We start from the raw sequence: 20863 nt of genomic DNA on the forward strand, positions 1-20863 counted from the left end.
CATCTGACGCCAGAGGGGCCAAAAATAGCCCCCAGAGAAGGGGAGAAGGAGACTATTTAAAGGACGTGGGAGGTGAGGAGCAGAGCGTAGGGAGCAAGAAGTGATCATGGCCACTTCAGAGCTGTGCTGCCAGGTGTCCGAGGAGAACCGCGAGCGCCGAGAGGCCTTCTGGGCTGAGTGGAAGGATCTGACTCTGTCCACACGGCCCGAGGAGGGGTGAGTGTGGGTCCGCTGGGAGTCCTGCCTCTGTGTCCCAAAGCCTCCTCCCCAAGTCCTATGAGGCCAGAGCACAAACCCCTGAAATTTCTGGGGGTGGGGCAAGAAGAGTGCCTACTGGGAAGAGCAGAGTGGAATCGCCCCTCCTGCCCTGGTCCTGGCAGCCCCAGGGAGCCCCCTACACAGCCCGTGTGACTGAAAGACAGCAGCTTGCAGGAGCTCACTGCCCCTCCCCTCTGCTTCCAGTTGCTCCCTGCATGAGGAGGATACGCAGCGGCATGAGACCTACCATCGGCAGGGGCAGTGCCAGGCGCTGGTGCAGCGCTCCCCCTGGCTGGTGATGCGTATGGGCATCCTGGGCCGCGGGCTGCAAGAGTACCAGCTGCCCTACCAGCGGGTGCTACCCCTGCCCATCTTCACACCCACCAAGGTGGGGGCTGCCAAGGAGGAGCGCGAGGAAACTCCTGTGCAGCTGCGGGAGCTGCTGGCACTGGAGACGGCCCTGGGTGGCCAGTGCCTGGAGCGCCAGGATGTGGCCGAGATCACCAAGCAGCTGCCCCCTGTGGTGCCCGTCAGCAAGCCTGGGACCCTTCGTCGTACCCTGTCCCGCTCCATGTCCCAGGAAGCACAGAGAGGCTGAGAGGGACTGTGACTCAGACTCCACTGTGCCTACCCTGGGCTGGGCCCTTCCTGGCTAGGACTGTGGAGGGGAGCTGCTGGCCATGGATGCTTTGTAGTTTGCCCAGAGTTGGGGGCTATGGGAAGAGGGAGCCAGAGGCCTGGATGCCTGGGTCCCCTGAGTTCCCAAAGGGAGGGGAGCAAAGACAGTGGGCACTAAGGTTGGAGAGCTGGGCGCCAGCACAGTCTAGCACCCTCAGCACCAGGAAAAGGGATAAGGGATGCTGGTGAAGGCAAGAGGTCCCTGGGAGCAGTGACCCGGGTCCAGGTTTCAGCTTTGGAGGAGGACTAGGACAAGTGTGAGCGGAATGCTCTGGGATGGAGACGGAGAAGACTGGAGGGAGGGGAACGTGAAGAGGGCAGAGGCAGGGCGGGGCCCCCAGCACCCTCTGTTAGCGCTGCAATAAATGCTCAACCATGTTCCAGTCTCATCTCTTTCCTGTGGTTGTGGGGGCCAGTCCATCGATGTCCCCTTCATGCCCCCAGCACTTCTGGGACCAGGCTGTACCTCTGAACTAAATATGGTAAAGCCTGTGGATACACCCCATGCTTTGGGGTGGGGTGCAGGGCAGAACTGTAAACAGAGTTGCCGTCTGTCCAGTCCCCTTCCTGTGCCCTAACTCCACTGCCCAGTCCTGGCTTCCGAATTCAGTCCCTGGCACTGGGCAGTGCCCAGCATGCCAGCTGGCATCAGGGTTTGTTTAAATGATATCTCGTGGCGAACATGGAGGAGGCTAGCACCAGGACTGTCTTTGGCTGTGCCTCAGAGTGTGGATGGGGTCAGTGACCTCAAGGCCACTCAGCTGCAAATCCAGACAGAATCAATCCTGCCTGGGGTCAGGTGTGCCACCCTCCCTGACCTGAGTGGGTTTTATGGGAGGGGTTACAGGGGTCAGGTTCCTGTCTATGACCCCTGCAGCTGTCATGATGACTCATATCCCAACCTAGCTGTCTGACCCAACAAGGAGACTTTCCCCCTTGGGACAAGAAGAGAGCCCAGAGGAGGCCTGGATCAAGGGAGGCCAGAGGCTGATCTTGGCAGAGACCACTAGCCTACCCTGGGTAGAGGTGCACCTTTCTGATCCAGAGAAGTCCAGTTTCAGAAAGACCATGCACATGGAGAGAGTGGAACTGGCTTCTCACTTGGGGGGTAGGAGGGAAGACTGTAGCATCTTGCGGGCTGGATACCTGGAGCACCAAGTAGGACTTGCAGTCCTGGCTTGGCCAGAGTCCCAGAAGGAGCTAGAGTATGGGCTGGAAGAGGGGTCCAAGACCCCAGACCCACAGGAAACTGAACACGTGGGCTGCGCCCCCTAGTGGCCAGGTGGCTCGAAGAATGCTCCACGTGTCACTGCACTGACCTGTGTTCTCTGTCCCGGGAAGCAGCGGGAACATCCCGAATCTTTTGTCCTTAGCCCCCAGATAAGGAGCTCGGATCCCTGGGGCCCATTATTTCGCCTGCTAAGTTCATTATCCCCGCTCGCTTCCCCTATCGCTGCTGCCATCGGACGGGAAGGGCAGAACCTGACTCTGGGGCCCCGGGCAACGAGGCAGAGACTGGAACGGACAGTCCTTTCTAGAGGTGGGGAGGGGCACTGGAGAACAGAGATGGGATAGTGGCCTGGAGGAGGGATGGGAGTCAGGGTGACATTAATAAGGAAAGGGTGAGGGTTAGAAGGGGTGTCCTAGAGGAAGGGGAGCCAGGTAGGAGTCTGGGACCTTCCTAAAGGTGGGGATTTGGGGCAGGAGCAATTCCAAACCTTAGAAAAAAGGGATGGGGACTGGGGATGTAGCTCAGTTGGCAGAGTGCTTGACCCACCTGTACAAGGCCCTGGGTTCAATCCCCAGCACAAAAAAAAAAAAAAAAAAAAAAAAAAAAAAAAAAAAAAAAAAGAAAGAAAGAAAGAAAGAAAGAAAAAGAAAAAGAAAAAAGAAGGGATGGGATGCCAGGCAAAGGGGTGAATGGCTGCAGGGAGCTGGAGCTGGTGAAGAGAGGAGATGCGGCTGTGGGACAGGGGGTCGGGAGTCGAGGTAGGGTGCAGGACTGGGACCCGGGCAGGTGAGGCCAAGGGTGGAGGGCTGCGGGAACAAGTGTGGAGCAAGGGTGGGGCAGGAACTGATGTTCCAGCGGTCGCCCCCACACCACCGGCTTGTCTGCTGCTTCGACACTAACTGAGATGGATGGGGTGGCCACCACCAGGCGCGCATGGCCCGGGGCGGCTCATGGCTCAGCCCCCGCCCCCGCAGTGGAGGGGTCGGGCGGGGGTCCGGGGGTAGATAAAGGGGCCGCCAGACCGACGGGGGACAAGGCGGGCAGTGGGGACTGGGGAAAGGGACATAATTCAAACTTTGGGTAATTCAAACCAGCAGTATGAGCCAAGCAGACCGGAGCCACACAGCAGGTACCGACTGGGATCCCGGCCGGGCTGCGGTCGCCTCGGCCTACCAGCGCTTCGAGCCCGGAGCCTACCTGCGCAACAACTATACTCCCCCTCGAGGGGACCTGAGTAGCCCGGACGGTGTCGGGCCTTGGAAGCTGCGCTGCTTGGCGCAAACCTTCGCCACAGGTGAGTGCCAGGACACTGAGGCACCCCGGACACTGGAGTCCTGGGGACCTGTCATCAAGAAAGGGAAAGGAAAGAGAGGGAGGAAGGGAACCAACCAAATAGGGACCAAGAAACTGAGATAGGTAATAGGTACAAGAAGAGAAAGAGGGCCTAATGCGCGGTGGCCCTGCCTGTGGTCCCAATTACTGGGGATTCTGAGGCAGAGAAACCCTTAAGCCAAGGAGTACTAGACGACACAGTGAGAACCCGTCCTTTATTTTAATTTTTTAACAAGTGCAGAGAGAAGAGAAAGAGCAGCGCTACAGGAGAGAAGAGAGGTGGAAAGAGAAGGTGCGGGGTGGGTGAAAATGCTCCGAGTCAGTTGGGGAATGTAGGAGAGACTGAGATGAAGGCAGATACAGGGGAGGAAAAAAAATGGAGAAAATGCCTGGTGCAGGTCTGTAATTCCAGTGCCTGGAGGCTGAGGCAAGAGGATGGCAAGTTCAAAGTCAGCCTCAGCAATTTAGCAGACCCTGTCTCTAAATATTTTTGTAAAAAAGGCCGGAGATGTTGCTCAGTGGTTAAGCACCCCTGGGTTCAATCCCTGGTACTGATAAGAAAAAAAAAAAAAAAAAAAAAAAAGCAGGAAGAAGTCATTGAAGAGGGAGAGAAAAGCCACCTGTCTCAGGATTGTCCCTGGTAATCCTCATTGGGGATGTAGGTTTCTAGATGTGGAACCTGAGTTTCAAAGAAGCCAAGTTCCTTTTCCAAGGTAAATCAGTGAGTGCTTAGACCCGGGACAGCCCTGTTCAGTCTAACTGCAGAGGCAATGCGTCTTCCACAGAGACCCTCTTATCCAGGTGGAAGAGCTCAGGAGAGGGAGGGAGAAGCAGGTGAGACAGGGTTGTCTAAGGCAGAGGATGCCTGCCTTATGGTGCCTGGGCAGACCTGGCACAAGACCCTTTTCCTCTACTGCCCTCCCAGGTGAGGTGGCTGGCCACACCCTCATTGATATTGGTTCAGGACCTACCATATATCAGCTGCTCAGTGCCTGCGCCCACTTTGAAGACATTACCATGACAGATTTCCTGGAGGTCAACCGTCAAGAGCTGGGGCTCTGGCTGCGCGAGGAGCCAGGGGCTTTCAACTGGAGCGTGTACAGCCAGCACGTCTGCCTCATTGAGGGAAAGGGGTAAGGGCTGGAGGTGGGGGCAGGCCTTCCCATGGAGTGGCTGGAGGGGAGCAGCAGAGACTGAATGGGGCAGTCCTGAGCCTTGCTTGTGCCCCCTGCACAGTGAGTCCTGGCAGGAGAAGGAGCGCCAGCTACGAGCCAGAGTGAAGCGGGTCCTGCCCATTGATGTGCACCAACCCCAGCCCCTGGGCATTGCCAGCCTGGCGCCTCTGCCTGCTGATGCCCTAGTCTCTGCCTTCTGCCTGGAAGCTGTGAGTCCAGACCTTTCCAGCTTTCAGCGGGCCCTGGACCACATCACTACTCTGCTCAGGCCTGGGGGACACCTCCTCCTCATTGGGGCCCTAGAGGAGTCATGGTACCTGGCTGGGAAGGCCAGGCTGGCAGTGGTGCCTGTGCGTGAGGAGGAGGTGAGGGAGGCCCTGGTGCTCAGTGGCTATGAGGTACGGGACCTTCGCACCTACATCATGCCTACCCACCTCCGGACAGGCGTGGATGATGTCAAGGGCATCTTCTTTGCCTGGGCCCAGAAGAAGGTGGGGGTGGAGGTGTGAGCGTCCAGTGTGCCCAATGCCCTGTGGTCCTCTCCTACCAGATTCCCTTATTACTTGTGTGGCACCTAATAAAGAAATCATTCCCTGCAGTCAAGTGTCAGTACCATCTGTGACTTTCTTGGGAAGCAACAAGGGTGCAGAGTTCTCTTCTGAGTATAGGGGTGTGGGAGGCATCAACCCTAGCCTTTCTTCTTTTCCAGAAGTTTCCATGAAGGTAGCTTTCTGTACTACTCATTCTTCCTAAACTAGGGAAGGCCTAGCTCAGGGGAGCTCATTTGGTACCTGTTGTATGCCAGGCTCTTGTATCTGTCATGTCATTCAGTCATTGCATTCAGTGGTGGACCCTGTTAGCCTATTTCCAGGTGAAGCTCAGAGAGGTTAAGTAACAAGAAGTAGTGGAGCCTGCAGACCCAAAGCTGAAAAGCAGGGAGACAAGATTGCCAGGGTGCTGGGTGTGAATGGCGAGTATTACAATCCAGGCCTGGGATGTGAGAAAGAAAAAAACAGTGCCAGCTCCCTCCCCCAGGATGGACTTGAACCCTGCCCAGCTCTGCATCTGGTCCCTACCATTCCCACCCCCAATGCCTAGGTAGAGATCCCACCTCTGTCTACTGCCTCCAGCCAGCTCTTCCTTCCTTCCAGCCTACCCTATGCACACAAATGAACTGAAAAAGGGAGGGTGAGGGGAACTGGTTTATTAAGCATCATCCTCACTACCATCCTGCCTTCAAATAGTTTTTAGTATCAAAAGAGCCTCACATGGGCCACCTAAGTTTCTGAGATTAGAGTCTTAGCATAGCTCCCTATGCTAGGGAGCAGAGATAGAGCAAAACAACAGTATTCTGGCTTCAATTGCAGACTGCCTTCAGGATGGAAAGTTTCTGAAGCCACATACCCTATCCTTGTGGGGCAAGGGAGTGCCAGGGCTGCTGGCAGTTGCTAGGGGTCACCTTTATAAGGACACAAGCATAGTGTGGTTCCTGCCTTCCCTGGGGTCACCCTGGAATAGTGAGTGCCTCTGGGGATGGCAGAAACCAGACTCGGCCACAGTTCTCTTCCCTTGTCCCTAGAATTCACAGTGCAACCCCCCCCACACACACCAAAGTCCAGGCTGTGGCAAAGGGGCTAGAGCAGGGAACTGGGGAGGAAAGGCCAAACGTGCTAGGTGAGGAGACAGGGAGACTGAAGAAGGCCCAGGATCCCCATTTTCCTTCTTCACTCTGCTCCCAGGAGCTAGTACTGATCTTAAATTATGAGGGGGCCCTGTGAGGTTTGGAGGGGAATGGCAAAGGGGGCACTGGACAGGCAGGCATACAGCCTGGACCCCCAGACTCCACTCAGAGCATGTACACATCCTGGCTGAGGCCTTGGGCAGAGCTGGTGATTGGTGATGGTGACTTGATTCCCATCCTGCTCCCAATTCCCAGCACTGCATGGCACGTTCACTCGCATTTACACTCATCTCAAACACACCCACAAGCACACTCACACTCAATCTATGCATATTCCCCAAACCCACACATACCTAGCTGCCCTCGAACAGGCACAAACACTCTATACTACACACTCAGGCCCGAGTGCAGTAGCTTGTGCACAGGCATGCTGTCTCTTACACACATGCAGAGCCACGCTTGCTACCCAGTCACCTCTGTACTTGGCCTGCCCATGCTCTCCTATACATTCACACATAAGCTCCCAACCAGAAAGCATCAGATTCTTGTCCTGGGCCCTCTGGTGTCCTGGCTCAGAGGGATGTGTGGTGAGGTCTCCTGGGAGCCTGGCTGGGGCAAAAGTCAGGGTGAAACCCCTCCCCAGTCCCAATCCCAGCAGGTTAGTCCCTCTGCATCCCTCCTGGAACTTAAGACTGGCCTTAAAACCAGGTAGCCAAAGAGCAGGCCTCTAGCACCACCTAGTGGTGCCCCAAAGCAGGGTACCAATAATAGAAAGGGACCCCACTGGATCCCTAAAGGCCTTCCTCTCAGTGGAACTCAGAACACAGTTCTACCCCAGTTCAGCTTCAGGAACCAGAGGGGCTGCCCATTCTGTGACCCCAGATGATAGGTTTGAGGCCATCCCTAGGGCAGGCTCCAAGCCCTGTGAGGGCCAGTAAAGGGTGGGCAGCTACATGATTCTGGGCCCCACTCCTCATGTCCAAGTTCAAGAAACTAAAAGGAGAAAACAAATCATCTGAAGGTGGGAGGGGGAAGGAGGAGCCAGTAAGGAAAGGACCAGACGACTCCAAGTGTCTTCAGGCCAGCTTGAACTTGGCTTCTGATTCCTTCAGCAGGTACAGGCTGTCGTCTTCCAGGAAGCTGCGGGCCAAGGGAGGAGCCCACTAAAGAACCCAGCTCTAAAGCTCCCTGGGCAAGGGGGGTGAGCGCAGGCAAGCGGGAAGGGGTGAGAGGGTACATGGGGTCCCCAGTCTCTTCTAGGACCTGTCAAGGGACTGGGCACAAGGAAGGCAAACACCGGGCAAGGGATGGCACCAACCTGAAAAAGAGGATGTGAACAGGAATGGTGCTGATGTGCCAGATGGCATGGGCGTCCAGGACCCAGAAGAAGGGTGGGAAGTCGAGCAGCTCCAGCAGGGACAGCCCCTGCAGCAGCAAGACCACCACCACGCACTTTCGCACATGCGGCAGCCTCCGGTGGTTCCGTAGGCACCAGGTCAGCCACCACACCACATTCACCAGACCTGGGTGCCACAGGCAGGACAGGCTCACTCTCTGGGCCTCTCCCTCAGGCCACCCCTCCCATGCTCTCTGACCCTGGGACCATCCTCAGATACTCCTCCCAGCCTCCCCTCTCTCCCACTTCAAATTCTCTCCCTTCCTCCCTGCAAGTCTCTCTCCAGAACCTTCTCTTTTCTGAAGAGAGAAGGGCCACCCACCATGCCCACCCCAAAGTCCTGCAGATGGCCCAACCCAATGCCTCAGTTCTGTCTCACCGAAAGCCACGTTAGCCGCCAGGTTGTAGCCATAGTCAAAGTGCACGAGGCTCAAGTAGGAGACATGTGTGGTCAGCAGCAGCAGCAGGAAGGCCCGGAAGGCTCTGGCCACGGCTGGGTACTGCAACCCCACGGTCCTGCCCACCACCCAGAGCTGCTTAGGTGGTGGCAGGTGGCCCATGACCAGAGCAGCCCTCCCTGAAGTTCTCCTCCCCCAACATCAGTGAGTTCACTAAAGCTACTGCCCTTTCCCCCACCAAAACAGGCTGCTGGGGCAGAACTCCACCCACCCCACCCCCGGGGCTTTGGCCAAGTGCTGCAGCTCCCTGTGAGGAGCCAGGGCACCCAGTCCTCTGCAGAACCCCCATCCAGGACAGCAGGGATGTGTGGGAGACCAAAGAAGGCAGCCCTGGGGCAGCACCCCCCTTTTTGACCCCGGTCCTGAGTCTGTCCCTGCAGCCACCAACACAGGCATACCTGACGCAGCACAAGTAGACTGAGTGGAGGATGACAGTGGAGGCACAGAAGTAGTCCATTTTCTGAGGACAAGGGGAGCCCATGAGTGCTGCTGGAGACTGAACAGCTTTGTGGCCCAGATGAGCCACTGTGGGTGGAGGAAGGGAGGGGACAGGGCCTGACCTTGCAGCCAGAGGGGTCTCTTCTCCTGCTCCTTCTGCCTATTGCTGTTTCACTGTGGAGGTGACAGACTGACCCTTGTGCTCACAGCCTACAGTGTGCTGCTCAGCAGCGGGCTCTGCCAGACTGTGGGGCAGGAGAACCTACCATCAACGCCCAGTGCCTGGGTCTGTTAGCTGTGCGCTCTACCCTGACTGCAGCCCCTCACTCACCAGGTGGCCCTGAGCAAATGATTTCGCGTCCCAAGGCTCAGCTGCCTCATGGTTAGAGCTAACCATCAGACCTACCTCACCAGGCTGGGAAGCTCAAGTGTGTTCTAGAATGCCCAGCCGAGGGCAGCTGCACTCCCGAGCCCTGCTCTGCCACCCCCCGGGCTCTTGGGGACAGTCCCATGCAGGAGAGGGAAATGGGGGCTCTCACCTCTGTGAGGTCGGTGTCCCTGGTGTGGAAGACTGTGGACCAAAACCAAGCATTGAGGGACACCTGAGGACGGAAGGGCCAATGAACATGTTGCCCCAAGGTTGGGGAGACCCCAGGGTGCCTCTCCACCTCATCTTTAGGAAGGGGCTTTGGGGGCAAGAAATGTGCTTTCCCATGCCCCTGGAAAAACAAACTTGTGTCCCCCATCCAGGCCCAGCCCAGTCCCCTCAGGTCAACTCCCCATCATCCCCAGCCCCTAAGGCCATGGAGGAGGGGTTGGGGGGCTGCAGCCTCCACATGTTCTAGCCTGGCCTGGGAACCAGTTCTGGCAGAGCCAAGATCCTTGGTTACTCAATCACTAAGACAACAGGCCCCAGGGGCCTCGCCTCCTCCCCCAACTGCCAGGTGATGACAGCCCCACCCCGGCCCAGGGGAGCTGGTGACCTCAGCCTCTGGGGGCGGGAATGAGGTGGGTGGGGTGGAAAAGGCTTGAGCCAGCTTGGGGCGTGCCCCAAAAGCAAGCAAGGCAGGGAGATCCAGCAGATCCCACTGGGCCCAGTCCTAGGACCAGGACTCCAGTGGCAGCCTAGCCCAGCTTCCTCCTGGCTGGGCCGGCCTGACTTGCCAGACCAGAGCTGCTCTTAAGACCTGGGCGGAGCAGGGCAGGAATGAAGGGGCTGCAGTGGGCAAGGTCCAGGGGAATATCTGAGGCCTTCTTCCTGGAAATTAAATGCATTGAGAGAGTAAGAATCATCCTGTAAATGAGCCCCAGGTCTTCTGGGAGGTGGTGCTGGCACTTTCTTCGGGGAGGGGTGGGCTGAGAAGCTACAAATAGCAGCAGGGAAGCCAGGGACAGACAGTCCCAGGAAGAAAGAGCAGGGGCCAGGCCTGGCCTGCCCCGGAGCTGGGGAGGGGTGTCCAGGGTGGGCCCGGCCTGCCGGACATGGAAAAGGCTGCGCACTTAGGTGCCAGGACAACTGGCCAGGCAGAGGGCAGAGGGAGCAAGGGAAGAAGCCTCTCTGTGGGGCCTGACAGGCCTGGGGAGTGGAGGAGGGTGGGGGGACCCAGGGGGAGGCAGGGCAGGGCTCAGTGGCAAAGCCGTCAGGCACCCTCATGCTGCCAGGCTGCAGAGGCCCAAGGCAACTCCCATTCCTCTCCCCCAGGCCCAAGATCTCCCCTGGGACTTGTCACCAGCTGGCTTGAGTGGTCTTCAGAGCCTTCCTGCCCTGAGGGAAGGCCATTCTGCCCCTTCCACCAGCCTCGAGGCTCCTCCCCAGGGACAACATGGAGGCACAGTCTGGAGCTAGGAAGTGAGTCTACCCCTGGTGGCTTCTTTGGACATTCCCCCAGAGTCTGTGGGGTGTATAGTCAATGTGGGGAGAGGAGCAGGCCCTGGGCTGGACACAAGGCCTAGGTAGTCAGGCAGACCAGGCACAGGGAGATCCTTAGAAAGGACAGTGTCCCTGGAACCAGTGTGGGGAGGAGGAGGGGAAGACAGCTAGGACTGGCAGCCAGCCAGGCCTCCTTGTCACCCACAACAGGAAGGGGGAGGTGACAAGAGGACTGAGCTAAGTGGCGGTTGGAACACTGAAAGCAGGGGTGGAAGTGCATTGGCCAAGCTTCAGCTCCACACAGGGCAGGGCTGCTGGGTCCCTTGTCCACCTGCCTCCCCAGGGTGCCTTCCACTTACAGAGACCCACCTGAAGCTTGGACTCTGCACCCCTGAGATGGCCCTTTTCCCCTGGGAGTGTCCCATATGGGGCTCCTCTTCTGACCCTTCCCTCAGACTTGGGAAGCTGTGTCATTAACAATGCAGCCCCTAGAGCCAGACTGCCAGGGTTCAAATCCTGGCTCTGCATTTTCTGTGTGTCCTTAGGCAAGTTATTTAGCCTTGCTGTGCCTCAGTTGTCTCATCTGTAAAATGGGAATAATATCAGTGTAGATCAGGATTGAGTGAGCACCTGTACAAACACAGCATGCAGCACGGTGTCCAGGATGGGGTTTAAAGCCTTAGTTGCTATTTTCTTTACCGGTGGGCCAGCATGGAACTCTCACAGCTCTCCCATAACCCAAAGGCCACCGAGAACAAGTCTGCCTCTCAATCTCCCACCAGGCTAAGGTGGTCTAGGCTGAGAAACTGGTCTCCCCTGCTGCTAGCCCACCCCCACAGGTGCAGGCCAGAGACAGAAAAGTACAGTCTTTACAATGAGACAGACTCTGAGCTCAAGTACTGCTCCAGCCCCTAAACAACTGTGTTTTGTTTTGTTGGATTTTGTTTTTTGGGATAGGGACTCACTATGTTGCCCAGACTGGCCTCGAACTCCTGGGCTCAAGCGATCCTCCTGCTTCAGCTTCCCTAGGAGCTGGGAGGACAGGTGTGTGCCTCCTGCCCAGCTTACCTATGTGTTCTTCGACAAGTAACTGAGCTTCAGCTATTTGTTCACCTAGGAAATGGGGTTAGAAACAGCACTTCCTCCACAGGAGGGCTGTGAGGACGATGTCACAAAGGCCTGGCACGGAGCAGCCACTCCAGAAAGGGCCACTACTATCACTGCTGGCCTACGGCGGGGATTCCATAAATGTCCATGTCCTGCATCACGTACAGGCAGACCCCCACCACGCATTCCCATTCTCCTTTCCTCAAGGGTCACAAAATTCAAGGTTAGACTATGGGGCAGAAGAAGCCCCATGGATCCCAGACTGTAGATGTCTCAGCTATGAGAAGAGCCCCTTGGGGTCCCTGCTCCTGAGCCACAATCCCACCAGTATGGACCTAACAGATCCTGTTTCTCTTCAGAGTTTGTAATCAAGACACAAGCAAAAGGGACAGATGGATGTGGAAGCAAGGGACAGTCCCAAGATACAAATATACCACTACTCCCAGGCTTCTCGGCCAGGCCCTAGTGGGATGGGAGGGGGCAGACAGTGTAACTGGCCAGGAGGGTGATGGCTGGGCCCACAGCACTAAGAACTCTGTGCAAACACTGAGAAAAGGAGGCAGCCAGGGGCAGGGAGCCAGTGTGGGTGGGGATGAGGGGGACAGGAAAAGCTGGTGGGGGGAGCAGGAGGCTGTTTCAGTCTGTTGGAAAATAAGAAAATTGAGACAAAAATATCACAGCCGTGAAACTGGTTGGATGCCAAGTGAGCCAGATCTGTCAGGAATTCGACCCCAGTGCTAAGCCCCAGTGCTAGGGGCTGTCATTGACACCGTAGTGGTGGGGACAAGTGAGTCTTTAAATAGCTCTGTGTCTCAGAAGTGGGGGAGGTAGAATGTTAAATATGATGCCTACTGCCCCCACCACCGAGGCCACAGTGTCTCGCTCCATGCCTCAGGCAAGACAAGCCTGTCCCAGCTCACTCCTGAGAGATAGAGGCTTTTTCCAAAGAATTCCTTGATTTTCTGTTCCACTGACTTATCTGATGGTCAGGAAGTCCTTCCTGAAGTCTACCATCATTTTGCTATATCCTCAGCCTATCTTTTCTCATAGTTTCCTCAACAGGGATGATATAATCAGAGACAGACTGGATTCCCTGCCATTCTTCGTTTCACTCTTGTACGTGGGGGCTTTTCCCCACTAGATGAAGGGATGAAAAATTGGTTTACCCTTCTAATTTTGGCAAAGAGCCAGGGCCCCCTGCTCTGTGAAGTCCAAGGGCCACAGTGTACAGAGCTTTGGTGGGCTCCTCAGCTCTGCCCGGCTGCTGCCCAGCCCAAGCCCAAGCCTACAGGGGAATCCTGTGGCTGCCTTATGTTTTTTAAAAAATATTTATTTTTTTAGTTGTAGATGGACATAATGCCATTTATTTATTTATTTATTTGTGGTGCTGGGGATCGAACCCAGGGCTTCACACGTGGTAGGCAAGCTCACTGCCACTGAGCTACAGCCCCAGCCCAGGGGCTGCCTGATACAGCTTTGGCACAAGAGTTTCCTTGTCTCCCAGAGAAAAAGCCTGAGACACCCCTCCTGCAAGACTAACCTGGAGTAGGTGAGGGGCCTTCCCACCTGCAACCAACAGAAATCAGGGGCCCCACTCACTCCAGAAGACCCAGCCAAGGACAAAGTCCATTGTCACACCCTCTGAACGGCTTGGGATCCCTCCCTCCTGCAGAAACACACACAGGCTCAAGATCAAATGTAAAATCCAACTAGATCATCAAAGTGGTACGGGTTCTGAGGATGTGCCCCTTGAGGGCCTGGGGGTGGCATGAGAAGGACCCCAAACTCAGAATCCCATATTCTGTAGGGTACCCTCTCCCACCTCAACGTCCCTGGGGTCCTTTTCTAAGTGTCCTTGGTCACAATGGACTGCAGGGTATCCTTGGGAGGGGTGATCCCTTGCTAAGATGGAAGCTGAGCTGCTGATACCACTGAGACAAAAGACCCAAGAAACAAGGAGATCAAGACCAGAGTTGTGACGTGACTAGTGGTTTCTGGCACATTTTAGGCAGCCAAGGGCTGGGACCTTCTGAGGATCCCTCAGACCTGGGCCCTATCATGCAGGCTTTGAGCACTGCTCAGAGTGTTCAGGCACAGCTGTCCCACGTTCTCCAAGAGAGAAGGAGGCAAAGAGGAGATACAGGCAGTGAGCCCAGACAAGCGGTGTCCCTGAAGAATCCCAAGGGAAAGGGGACAGGTGTAATCTCCTCACTTCCTACTTTCCTGGCCAAGACCAAATTCCCTTCCCTGTGACAGGCCTACACAGGAAGTGGTGGCTCTATCTCACCCATGCCCAAAACCATGTGTGCCAAGCCCCTGCCTAAAGCAGAAGCTCTACCCCCACCTGGCATTTGGCCCTCTCTGCTCCATTTCATCTCCCTCTGTTCCTCTTCCCACAGCCACACTGCAGCCAAGCTGACCAATCCAAGCTTGCCTCTAGGTCCCATGTGTCATTCCTGAGCCCCTAGCTAGGAATTCTGGAAATGCCTGAATCCTATCTCCTCTCCCCCAGTGTGTCTGTGTCTAAGGCCTACCAGGCTTGCAAATTCCCAATGACACCTCACCCCCTCCCTGGGCTTCCCTGGCACCAACCAGAGGATGGGATCTCTCTGGCTCCTGGGTTCAGCCTGTGTCCTGCCACCAGGGATGGCTGGATCTGTACTCACACTATGCTCGGCTCCCTGGGGCAGGGGCTTCAGCCCCACAAGTGCGAATTCCTGCCTCTGCCCATGTTGACCAGTGCTCAACCAACATTCCTCACAGGACATGCTGGCAGCCAAGGAGAGGTGCTGAGCCCTCAGGCCCTGGAGTCAGACAGTGCTGGAGGCTACTCATTGCCACTGACTTGGTCGCTCTCACTCAGGCACAACTTTCCCACCTCTGAGAGTTACTCAGAGCTCAAGTGTGCACTACAAGGATCACAGGAGAGATGTGTGTGAAGTGTTTATGGAACAGGGCTTGTGTTCTACAATCCTTAATGATTGTTATTAATATTTGTTGAAAAGGAAGTAAAAGGGAGGCCCAGGATCTCCCAGAAATTTTAACAGCCTCCTGTGTGCCCATCTCCTAGGTCTTGGGCTCAGCCTGGACTTTTCAGCATGCCCACACTATCCTCAGGTCCTCGGGCCACCAGACCCTCAGTTCTCACCTGTCTGTCCAGCATCATTCAGGAGAGTACACTACTCTTTCCTTCTTGACCTGTCCTGGGGCTCCCCAATCCCATAATCTCCAAGTTTTCTGCCTTTCCTCTGGCCACCCCTGTCTCCATTTGCTGGTTCATCCTCCTCTATCCAGCCATTGAGTTTTGGGCTCCTCAGGTCTCCGCCTTAGACTCCTTCTCTTCTCACTGTCTCATTCCCTTTTGTGGCCTTACCCATACTAAGCAGCTTCAGTCACTAAAGCAGAGGGTCAACCTCAACTCCCTCCCTCTGTTCCTCTTCCCTCAGCCACACTGCAGCCAAGCTGACCAACCCAAGCTTCCTCGTAGGTCCCATGTGTCATTCCCGAGCCCCTAGCTAGGAATGCTGGGAATGCCTGCATCCTATCCTCTCCCACCACGTGTCTGTGTCTAAGCCCTGCCAGGCTTATCCACGGCCAAGAAGGTGAGAGTGTGGACTCTGGAGGAGACGCTGGACTCTGCCCTGGCTCATGACCCAGTGCTGGCTCCTTGCCCTCTGCAGCCCTCGCTTCCCTCATCTGTAAACTGGGGATAAGATTATCATCTACACCTTTTAATTCTGTTATGGGATGAACAAGGTTAATATTTATAAAATGGTTAGAATGGTGCCTAGCATACAGTAAGAGCTATATGTGTGTTTGTTAAATAAAATTTTAAAAAGTCTTAGCCGGGGCTGGGGTTATGGCTCAGTGGTAGATGGTCGCCTCAAACGTGCAAAGTCCTGCGTTGGATCCTCAGCACCACATATAAATAAATAAAGTAAAGGTATTGTGTCTAACTATAACTACAAAAAAAAAAAAAAAAAAAAGTCTTAGCCGGCTGTGGTGGTGCATGCCTGAAATCCCAGTGGCTGGGGAGGCAAAGGCAGGAGGATCGTCAGTTCAAAGTCAGCCTCAGCAATTTAGTGAGGCTCTAAGCAACTCAGTGAGACGCTGTCTCTAATAAAATACAAAATAGATGGGGATGTGGCTCAGTGGTCAAGTGCCCCTGAGTTCAATCCCTGGTAACCCCCACAAAAAAGTTATTATTAATGTCACCTCCAAAACATAGCTAAAATGTACTTCTCAAAAAAAAAAATTAAAAAAAAATAAAATAAAATGTACTTCTCCTTAACGCCTAAGACCAGAACACCCCTCTAGTCCAGTGACCGGGCATGTGCTAATGTTCCCACTGGCCCCCAGCATCCACCTCACCCTCCAATCTGTCCTCCACACAGTAGACAAAACAAGGTTTCCAAAGGACAAAGCTATTCTGAGATCATTTCTCTCCCCACCCTCACTCAAAATCCCTTAGCAAGCCAAGCATGGTGGAGCACATCTGCAATCCCAGAGACTTTGGAGGCTAAGGCAGGAGGATCACAGTGTGAGGCCAGCTTCAGGAATTTGGAGAGACGTTGGCTCAAAATAAAAACAAAAATAAAAAAGGGCTGGAGGTATATCTCAGTGGTAAACTCTTTAGTTCAATCTCCAACACAAAAATTGAATGAATGAATGAATGAATGAAAGAAAATCCCTTGGTGCTTCCTGACACTTTGAGAGTTGAGATCTAAAGTGTTAGGCTCTCCAGGGGCTGGCTTGGCCACTGCCCACCTGCATACCTGTCTTATACCAGATGCCTCCTGACTGCCTGAACATTAGGTCTTCTGGTCTTTCAGGCCCTGCACTGATCCTCATTCTCTCCTGTCTATGCACATTCTGTCTTCTGTTCACATTTTTTTTAAATATCCTTTTGCCGGGCGCAATAACACACATCTGTATTTCCAATTGGCTGGGGAAACTGAGGCAGGAGGATCATTAGATCAAAGCCAGCCTCAGCAAGAGCAAAGGCACTAAGGAAATCAGTAAGACCCTGTCTCTAAATAAAATACAAAATAGGGCTGGGGATGTGGCTCCATAGTTGGGTGCCACTGAGTTCAACCCCCAGTACCCCCCAAAAAATTTTTTATAGCTGTTGATAGTCCTTTATTTTATTTATTTATTTTTATGTGGTGCTGAGGATCGAACCCAGTGCCTCACACATGCTAGGCAAGTGCTCTCCCACTGAGCAACACCCCCAGCCCTCTTCTGCTCAAATTTACCTAGTAACTTTCACTCATCATTCCCATCTTTCCTCCCATTCCCTTCCTCAGGGAAGCCTTCTGACTGCTCTGTGCTAGTCCTGCCCCTTTCACATACCCTACAGCTCTTTTTCTTGGGAGTGGCGGTACCGAGGATTGAACTCAGGGGCACTCAACCACTGAGCCATATCCCCAGGTCTATTTTGTATTTTATTAAGAGACAGGGTCTCACTGAGTTGCTTAGGGCCTCGATAAATTGCTGAGGCTGGCTTTGAACTCGCGAAACTCCTGCCTCAGCCTCCCAAGCTGCTGGGATTACAGGTATGCGTCACTGTACTCAGCTTACTTTAAGTTTTGAGACAAGGTCTTGCTAAATTGCCCAGTAGGCCTTGAACTTTTGATGCTCCTGCCTCTGCCTCCCTGGTAGCTGGGTTTCTAGGCATGCACCACTGTGCCCAGCTTCCACTGCATCTTTTCATCACTGTACTTTTAAATTCAATTGTATGATTGTGTGATTAGTACCATAGGGCAGGAACCTATCTTTTTTAATATACTTTTGGATCCCCAGCACCCAACAAAGTGCCTGGCACATACATAGTACATGCTAAATATGTGAATGAGTGGTGGCTTTGATGGCATGAAGGTGAGTGAGAACTTTTTCCTTAAGGTCTAGCAGGGAGGCTCTGATCTAGAGACAATCACTGCAATATCTTACTTTTGACCCCATCCCAAGGTTGTCACAGTTCACATCTGTGCTTTAGTCCATTTTTTTCACACAGTTCCAGGCCCTGGATACTTGTTCTTCAAAGAGTAGCCTCACCATGAGGCTGAGAGCCCTTCTGTATTTGGATGGTACACACCTTGGATATACTAAGACCAGGGTGAGCTCCAGAAAGAGTGCTATAGCTGCTACTGCCTACAACCTGGGCTGGAACTGGGATCACTCCAAGTTCCCCAGAGTGGACCTCTGCAAAGCCCATGGTCCCAGCCTTCTCCCTGCTGCCCGTCTCTCTTCTGTGCTCATAAACTGCCCTACTGGGTCTTTTAGTGGCTTCTTCTGAGGACAAGAAAAATGTTTCTTTCTTCCTTCCTTTCCAAACAGCCTTCTAGACTGTTCTAAAAAGGTAAAGCTTGACTCAGCACCTTCCCGTCTTTCTCACTAGGGCTGACCCCCACCCCCCCATAGTTGCAACTTCAGCCCTGGAAACAGAGGAGAAGCTGGCTGGGCGGAAGCCCTGTCAGGTGTCAGTGGGAATCTCAGAGTTCCTCCTTCCTAGATGAAGTGTGCAGCAGGCATCCCGCCAGGTTACCTACCCAGGCGAAGGCCACACAGGTGTGGTACATAGGAGAGGAGGCTGGCACGGAAGTGCGGTAGCGGCAGAGCATCATCAGACTGGCCAAGCCATTGAGGAAAGAGGCCAGGGCAGAAGCTGGCTCTTGGAAGAACAGGAACCGGGAGAAAGGCCACTGAAAAAGGAGCAGAAGGAGGGGACCTGAGGGGCAGGCAACCCAATCTTTTTTATTTGGGGGAGGGCTCTGGGGATGGAATTCAGGACCTCAAGCATTCTAGACATGTGCTCTACTACTGATCTACATCCTCAGTCTTTTTTCTTTTTCCCTTTTGGTACTCTGGATTGAACCCATGGGCACTTACCACAGAGCACAACCTCAGTGGTACTTTGGAGACAGGTTCTCACTAAGTTGCCAAGGCTAGCCTTGTATGTGCAATTCTCCTGATTCAGCCTCCTGAGTCACTGGGATTATAGGTAAGTGCTACTGTACCTAGTTTCAATCAATCTTTTCTTGACACGCTGCATCTATAGGTCTTAGTTCTGAATTTTAGTCAAAGCCTCTGATTCTCTCCAGGTCAATTCTTCTCTCCAGTCCCTGGCTAAGGATAGGATCCCCTATCCCGGACAACATGCACAACTCTGTCAGCCCCATCTCTGGGGATACCAGTGGGATGACTTATGGCATAGCGGAAACAGTACAGACCTACTATCCAGAAAAAGGTCCCAATCCCTCCTCTGCTACTGACCCAGTGCTCTGAGTATCACCTTACTCTGTGGCAAATTGGGGAGAATAATTTCTGTTAACCTCAACAAGTTAGAATGAGATAATACTGGATCAAAAGACACCAGAAAAAAATTGCCTCACTGGGCAATCTGAGGGATATTACTATTGATCCAGATATGTATTGGAGAAACATGTCATAGTGGGGCAAGGAATTTATCCTTGAAGCAAGATGGGCACCTCAAGAAGTTGGAGGCTCCAAAGCTTCTCAGGTCTTGTTACTCAATATTCAGAAGCAAGACACATTGGTCCCATCAGATGCTATGAAAACAAACAGATTCTGAGAACAGGTACCTGCCTTAAATACATATCTGTCACCCATACCTCAAATAGCTTAGACAATGTTGGCCAACTTCAGAGCATCTTACTCCCACCATATAATTGCCATATCCTTCCCTGACCCTCCAACTCACCTTGCCATGGAACTGAGGCACTCTGTGACCATACTGGAGGTACATGTCAACAGTGACCCACATACATTCATACTTACAGTCGTCATGACAAGTCCAACCTGAAACAGACAAATTTGGTTTGTGTACTCTCCAGCCCAGGGAGGTGTAGAGGAGGTGTGAATGGAGTCCAAGCACAAATGCAGGCCAAGAGGGCCTGCAGGTTGGAGAGAACCAGAAGAAATTCCAAAATTATAGCTTCCCACTTGGAGAGAAGAGAGATAGTGGACACAAGGGCCAGGGGTGTGTATATATGTAACTGTAATCTAGGGTTGGGTATGCAGTGAGAAAATAGAGATATTTCATCTCCTTTTGTCCAAGATGGAGATCTTGGCATCTGATGGCCTTATCTACAGAGAATTGGGCTTATGTCTGACCTACCTCAACAAGGGATTTACTTTTATTTACCAGGGAGGAGTCCTTGCTGTCTTGTCCCTGCTATGAAAATAAACCCAAATCCTTCACCCTGACCTGAGGTCCTAAACCATCTTTCCATCTTTACTGCCACTACTCCTTTTCATGCTCCTTGCTCCCTGGGTAATCCAAGCTGCTGCCCAGGTCTTCCCAGGACACTCACTTTCTCTATTCCCTCTGTCTAGAATAGAAAGGCGTAGAAAAGAAGACAGGCTTGTGGTCAAATAAGTCAGAACTGGAAACTATTTACCACCCATATGACCTCAGGCTGGGTATTTAACTTCCACATCTAGGATTAGAGAAACTACTTCAAAGGGTTGTGGTGAAAGTTAACTGACCTATTGTGACATCTGTCACATGTAGTTTGTTGGTTCCTTGCCCAATACAGTCATGGGTGTAAATTTAATGTAAATATCTGGAAGACCCTCTTCCACAAAATATTCCCAGATAATCCCTTCCCCACCCCCTCAGAGCCAGAATTCCTTCTTTCCTCTCCCAAATACATCTAATGCTTAATTTAAAGGTCCTTTAGGACCTTCTCTGTTTGGGAAGGCTAATGTCCCCAAGGACTGAAAGCTCCAAAGATTAAAAGACTTTGGTCTGATTACTGTGTCATTCAGGGCCTTGTATGCAGTTAGTACTTAATAAATAACGGGTCTGACTTAGTAAACATAAAGTAAAAGCTTGTGGGAAAGTCAGACAGCTGATGAGACCCCCATAACCCTGAAGCCAATCACACTTACAAGAGACCAGAAGGGGAAACTAAGGGTCAAAGATCGCAGAACAACTAGGGTGTTATGGGCGGGGCCACGACCAAATGGGCGGGGCTTATGGTGGGTGGGGCTTACCTGCCAGAATCATGTAGATTGGCTGGCGGGAGCGGAAGTGCTTCAGTGCGCCCCCCGAGCAGTTCCGCTCCTCGCACCGAAGCACGCAGTCGCGGTACACCGGCTCGCGGTCGCCCTGAGAGCCGCTTGCTAGCGCGGCTGCTCCGGCTAGTAGCACCAGCCGCGCCGCGCGGCCGGCCATACTGTCACTCTGGCTGGCCTCCGAGGGAGGAACTTAAGAG

General features: G+C 53.6%; 3 protein-coding genes across 11 annotated transcripts; 2 read left to right on the plus strand and 1 right to left on the minus strand.

Moving 5' to 3' along the window:
• Positions 1-57: 57 nt before the first annotated feature.
• Positions 58-1314, plus strand: TCAP (titin-cap). The gene is made up of 2 exons (XM_081271305.1): positions 58-216; positions 463-1314. Exons 1-2 carry the CDS (start codon positions 107-109, stop codon positions 854-856), a joined length of 504 nt encoding a protein of 167 aa, XP_081127431.1. The 5' UTR covers positions 58-106; the 3' UTR covers positions 857-1314.
• Positions 1315-1357: 43 nt separating this feature from the next.
• On the plus strand, positions 1358-7498 carry PNMT (phenylethanolamine N-methyltransferase). 5 transcript variants are annotated; one of them, XM_081271300.1, is made up of 4 exons: positions 1358-1418; positions 3265-3461; positions 4425-4632; positions 4736-7498. In XM_081271300.1, the coding sequence occupies exons 2-4, from the start codon at positions 3266-3268 to the stop codon at positions 5181-5183; spliced, it is 852 nt and encodes a 283-aa protein (XP_081127426.1). In that variant the 5' UTR covers positions 1358-1418; position 3265; the 3' UTR covers positions 5184-7498. The 5 variants fall into 5 exon arrangements, with proteins under 5 accessions (XP_081127426.1, XP_081127423.1, XP_081127424.1 ...); XM_081271297.1 differs by lacking the exon at positions 1358-1418 and adding an exon at positions 1460-2476 and having other exon boundaries at positions 3262-3461; XM_081271298.1 differs by lacking the exon at positions 1358-1418 and adding an exon at positions 1460-2476.
• On the minus strand, positions 7359-20863 carry PGAP3 (post-GPI attachment to proteins phospholipase 3). 5 transcript variants are annotated; one of them, XM_081271296.1, is made up of 8 exons: positions 20643-20860; positions 19345-19442; positions 18173-18394; positions 9187-9249; positions 8608-8669; positions 8131-8267; positions 7674-7878; positions 7359-7495 (listed from the first exon to the last, which is right to left on the minus strand). In XM_081271296.1, exons 1-8 carry the CDS (start codon positions 20821-20823, stop codon positions 7432-7434), a joined length of 1032 nt encoding a protein of 343 aa, XP_081127422.1. In that variant the 5' UTR covers positions 20824-20860; the 3' UTR covers positions 7359-7431. The 5 variants fall into 5 exon arrangements, 4 of the variants coding, with proteins under 4 accessions (XP_081127422.1, XP_081127419.1, XP_081127420.1 ...); XM_081271293.1 differs by having other exon boundaries at positions 18173-18325; positions 20643-20859; XM_081271294.1 differs by lacking the exons at positions 7359-7495; positions 7674-7878; positions 8131-8267 and adding an exon at positions 8770-8821 and having other exon boundaries at positions 8610-8669; positions 18173-18325; positions 20643-20863.

The sequence above is a fragment of the Spermophilus citellus genome (assembly GCF_964194105.1).
Source record: "Spermophilus citellus genome assembly, chromosome: 17".
In the NCBI taxonomy this organism is placed as follows: Eukaryota; Metazoa; Chordata; class Mammalia; order Rodentia; family Sciuridae; genus Spermophilus; species Spermophilus citellus.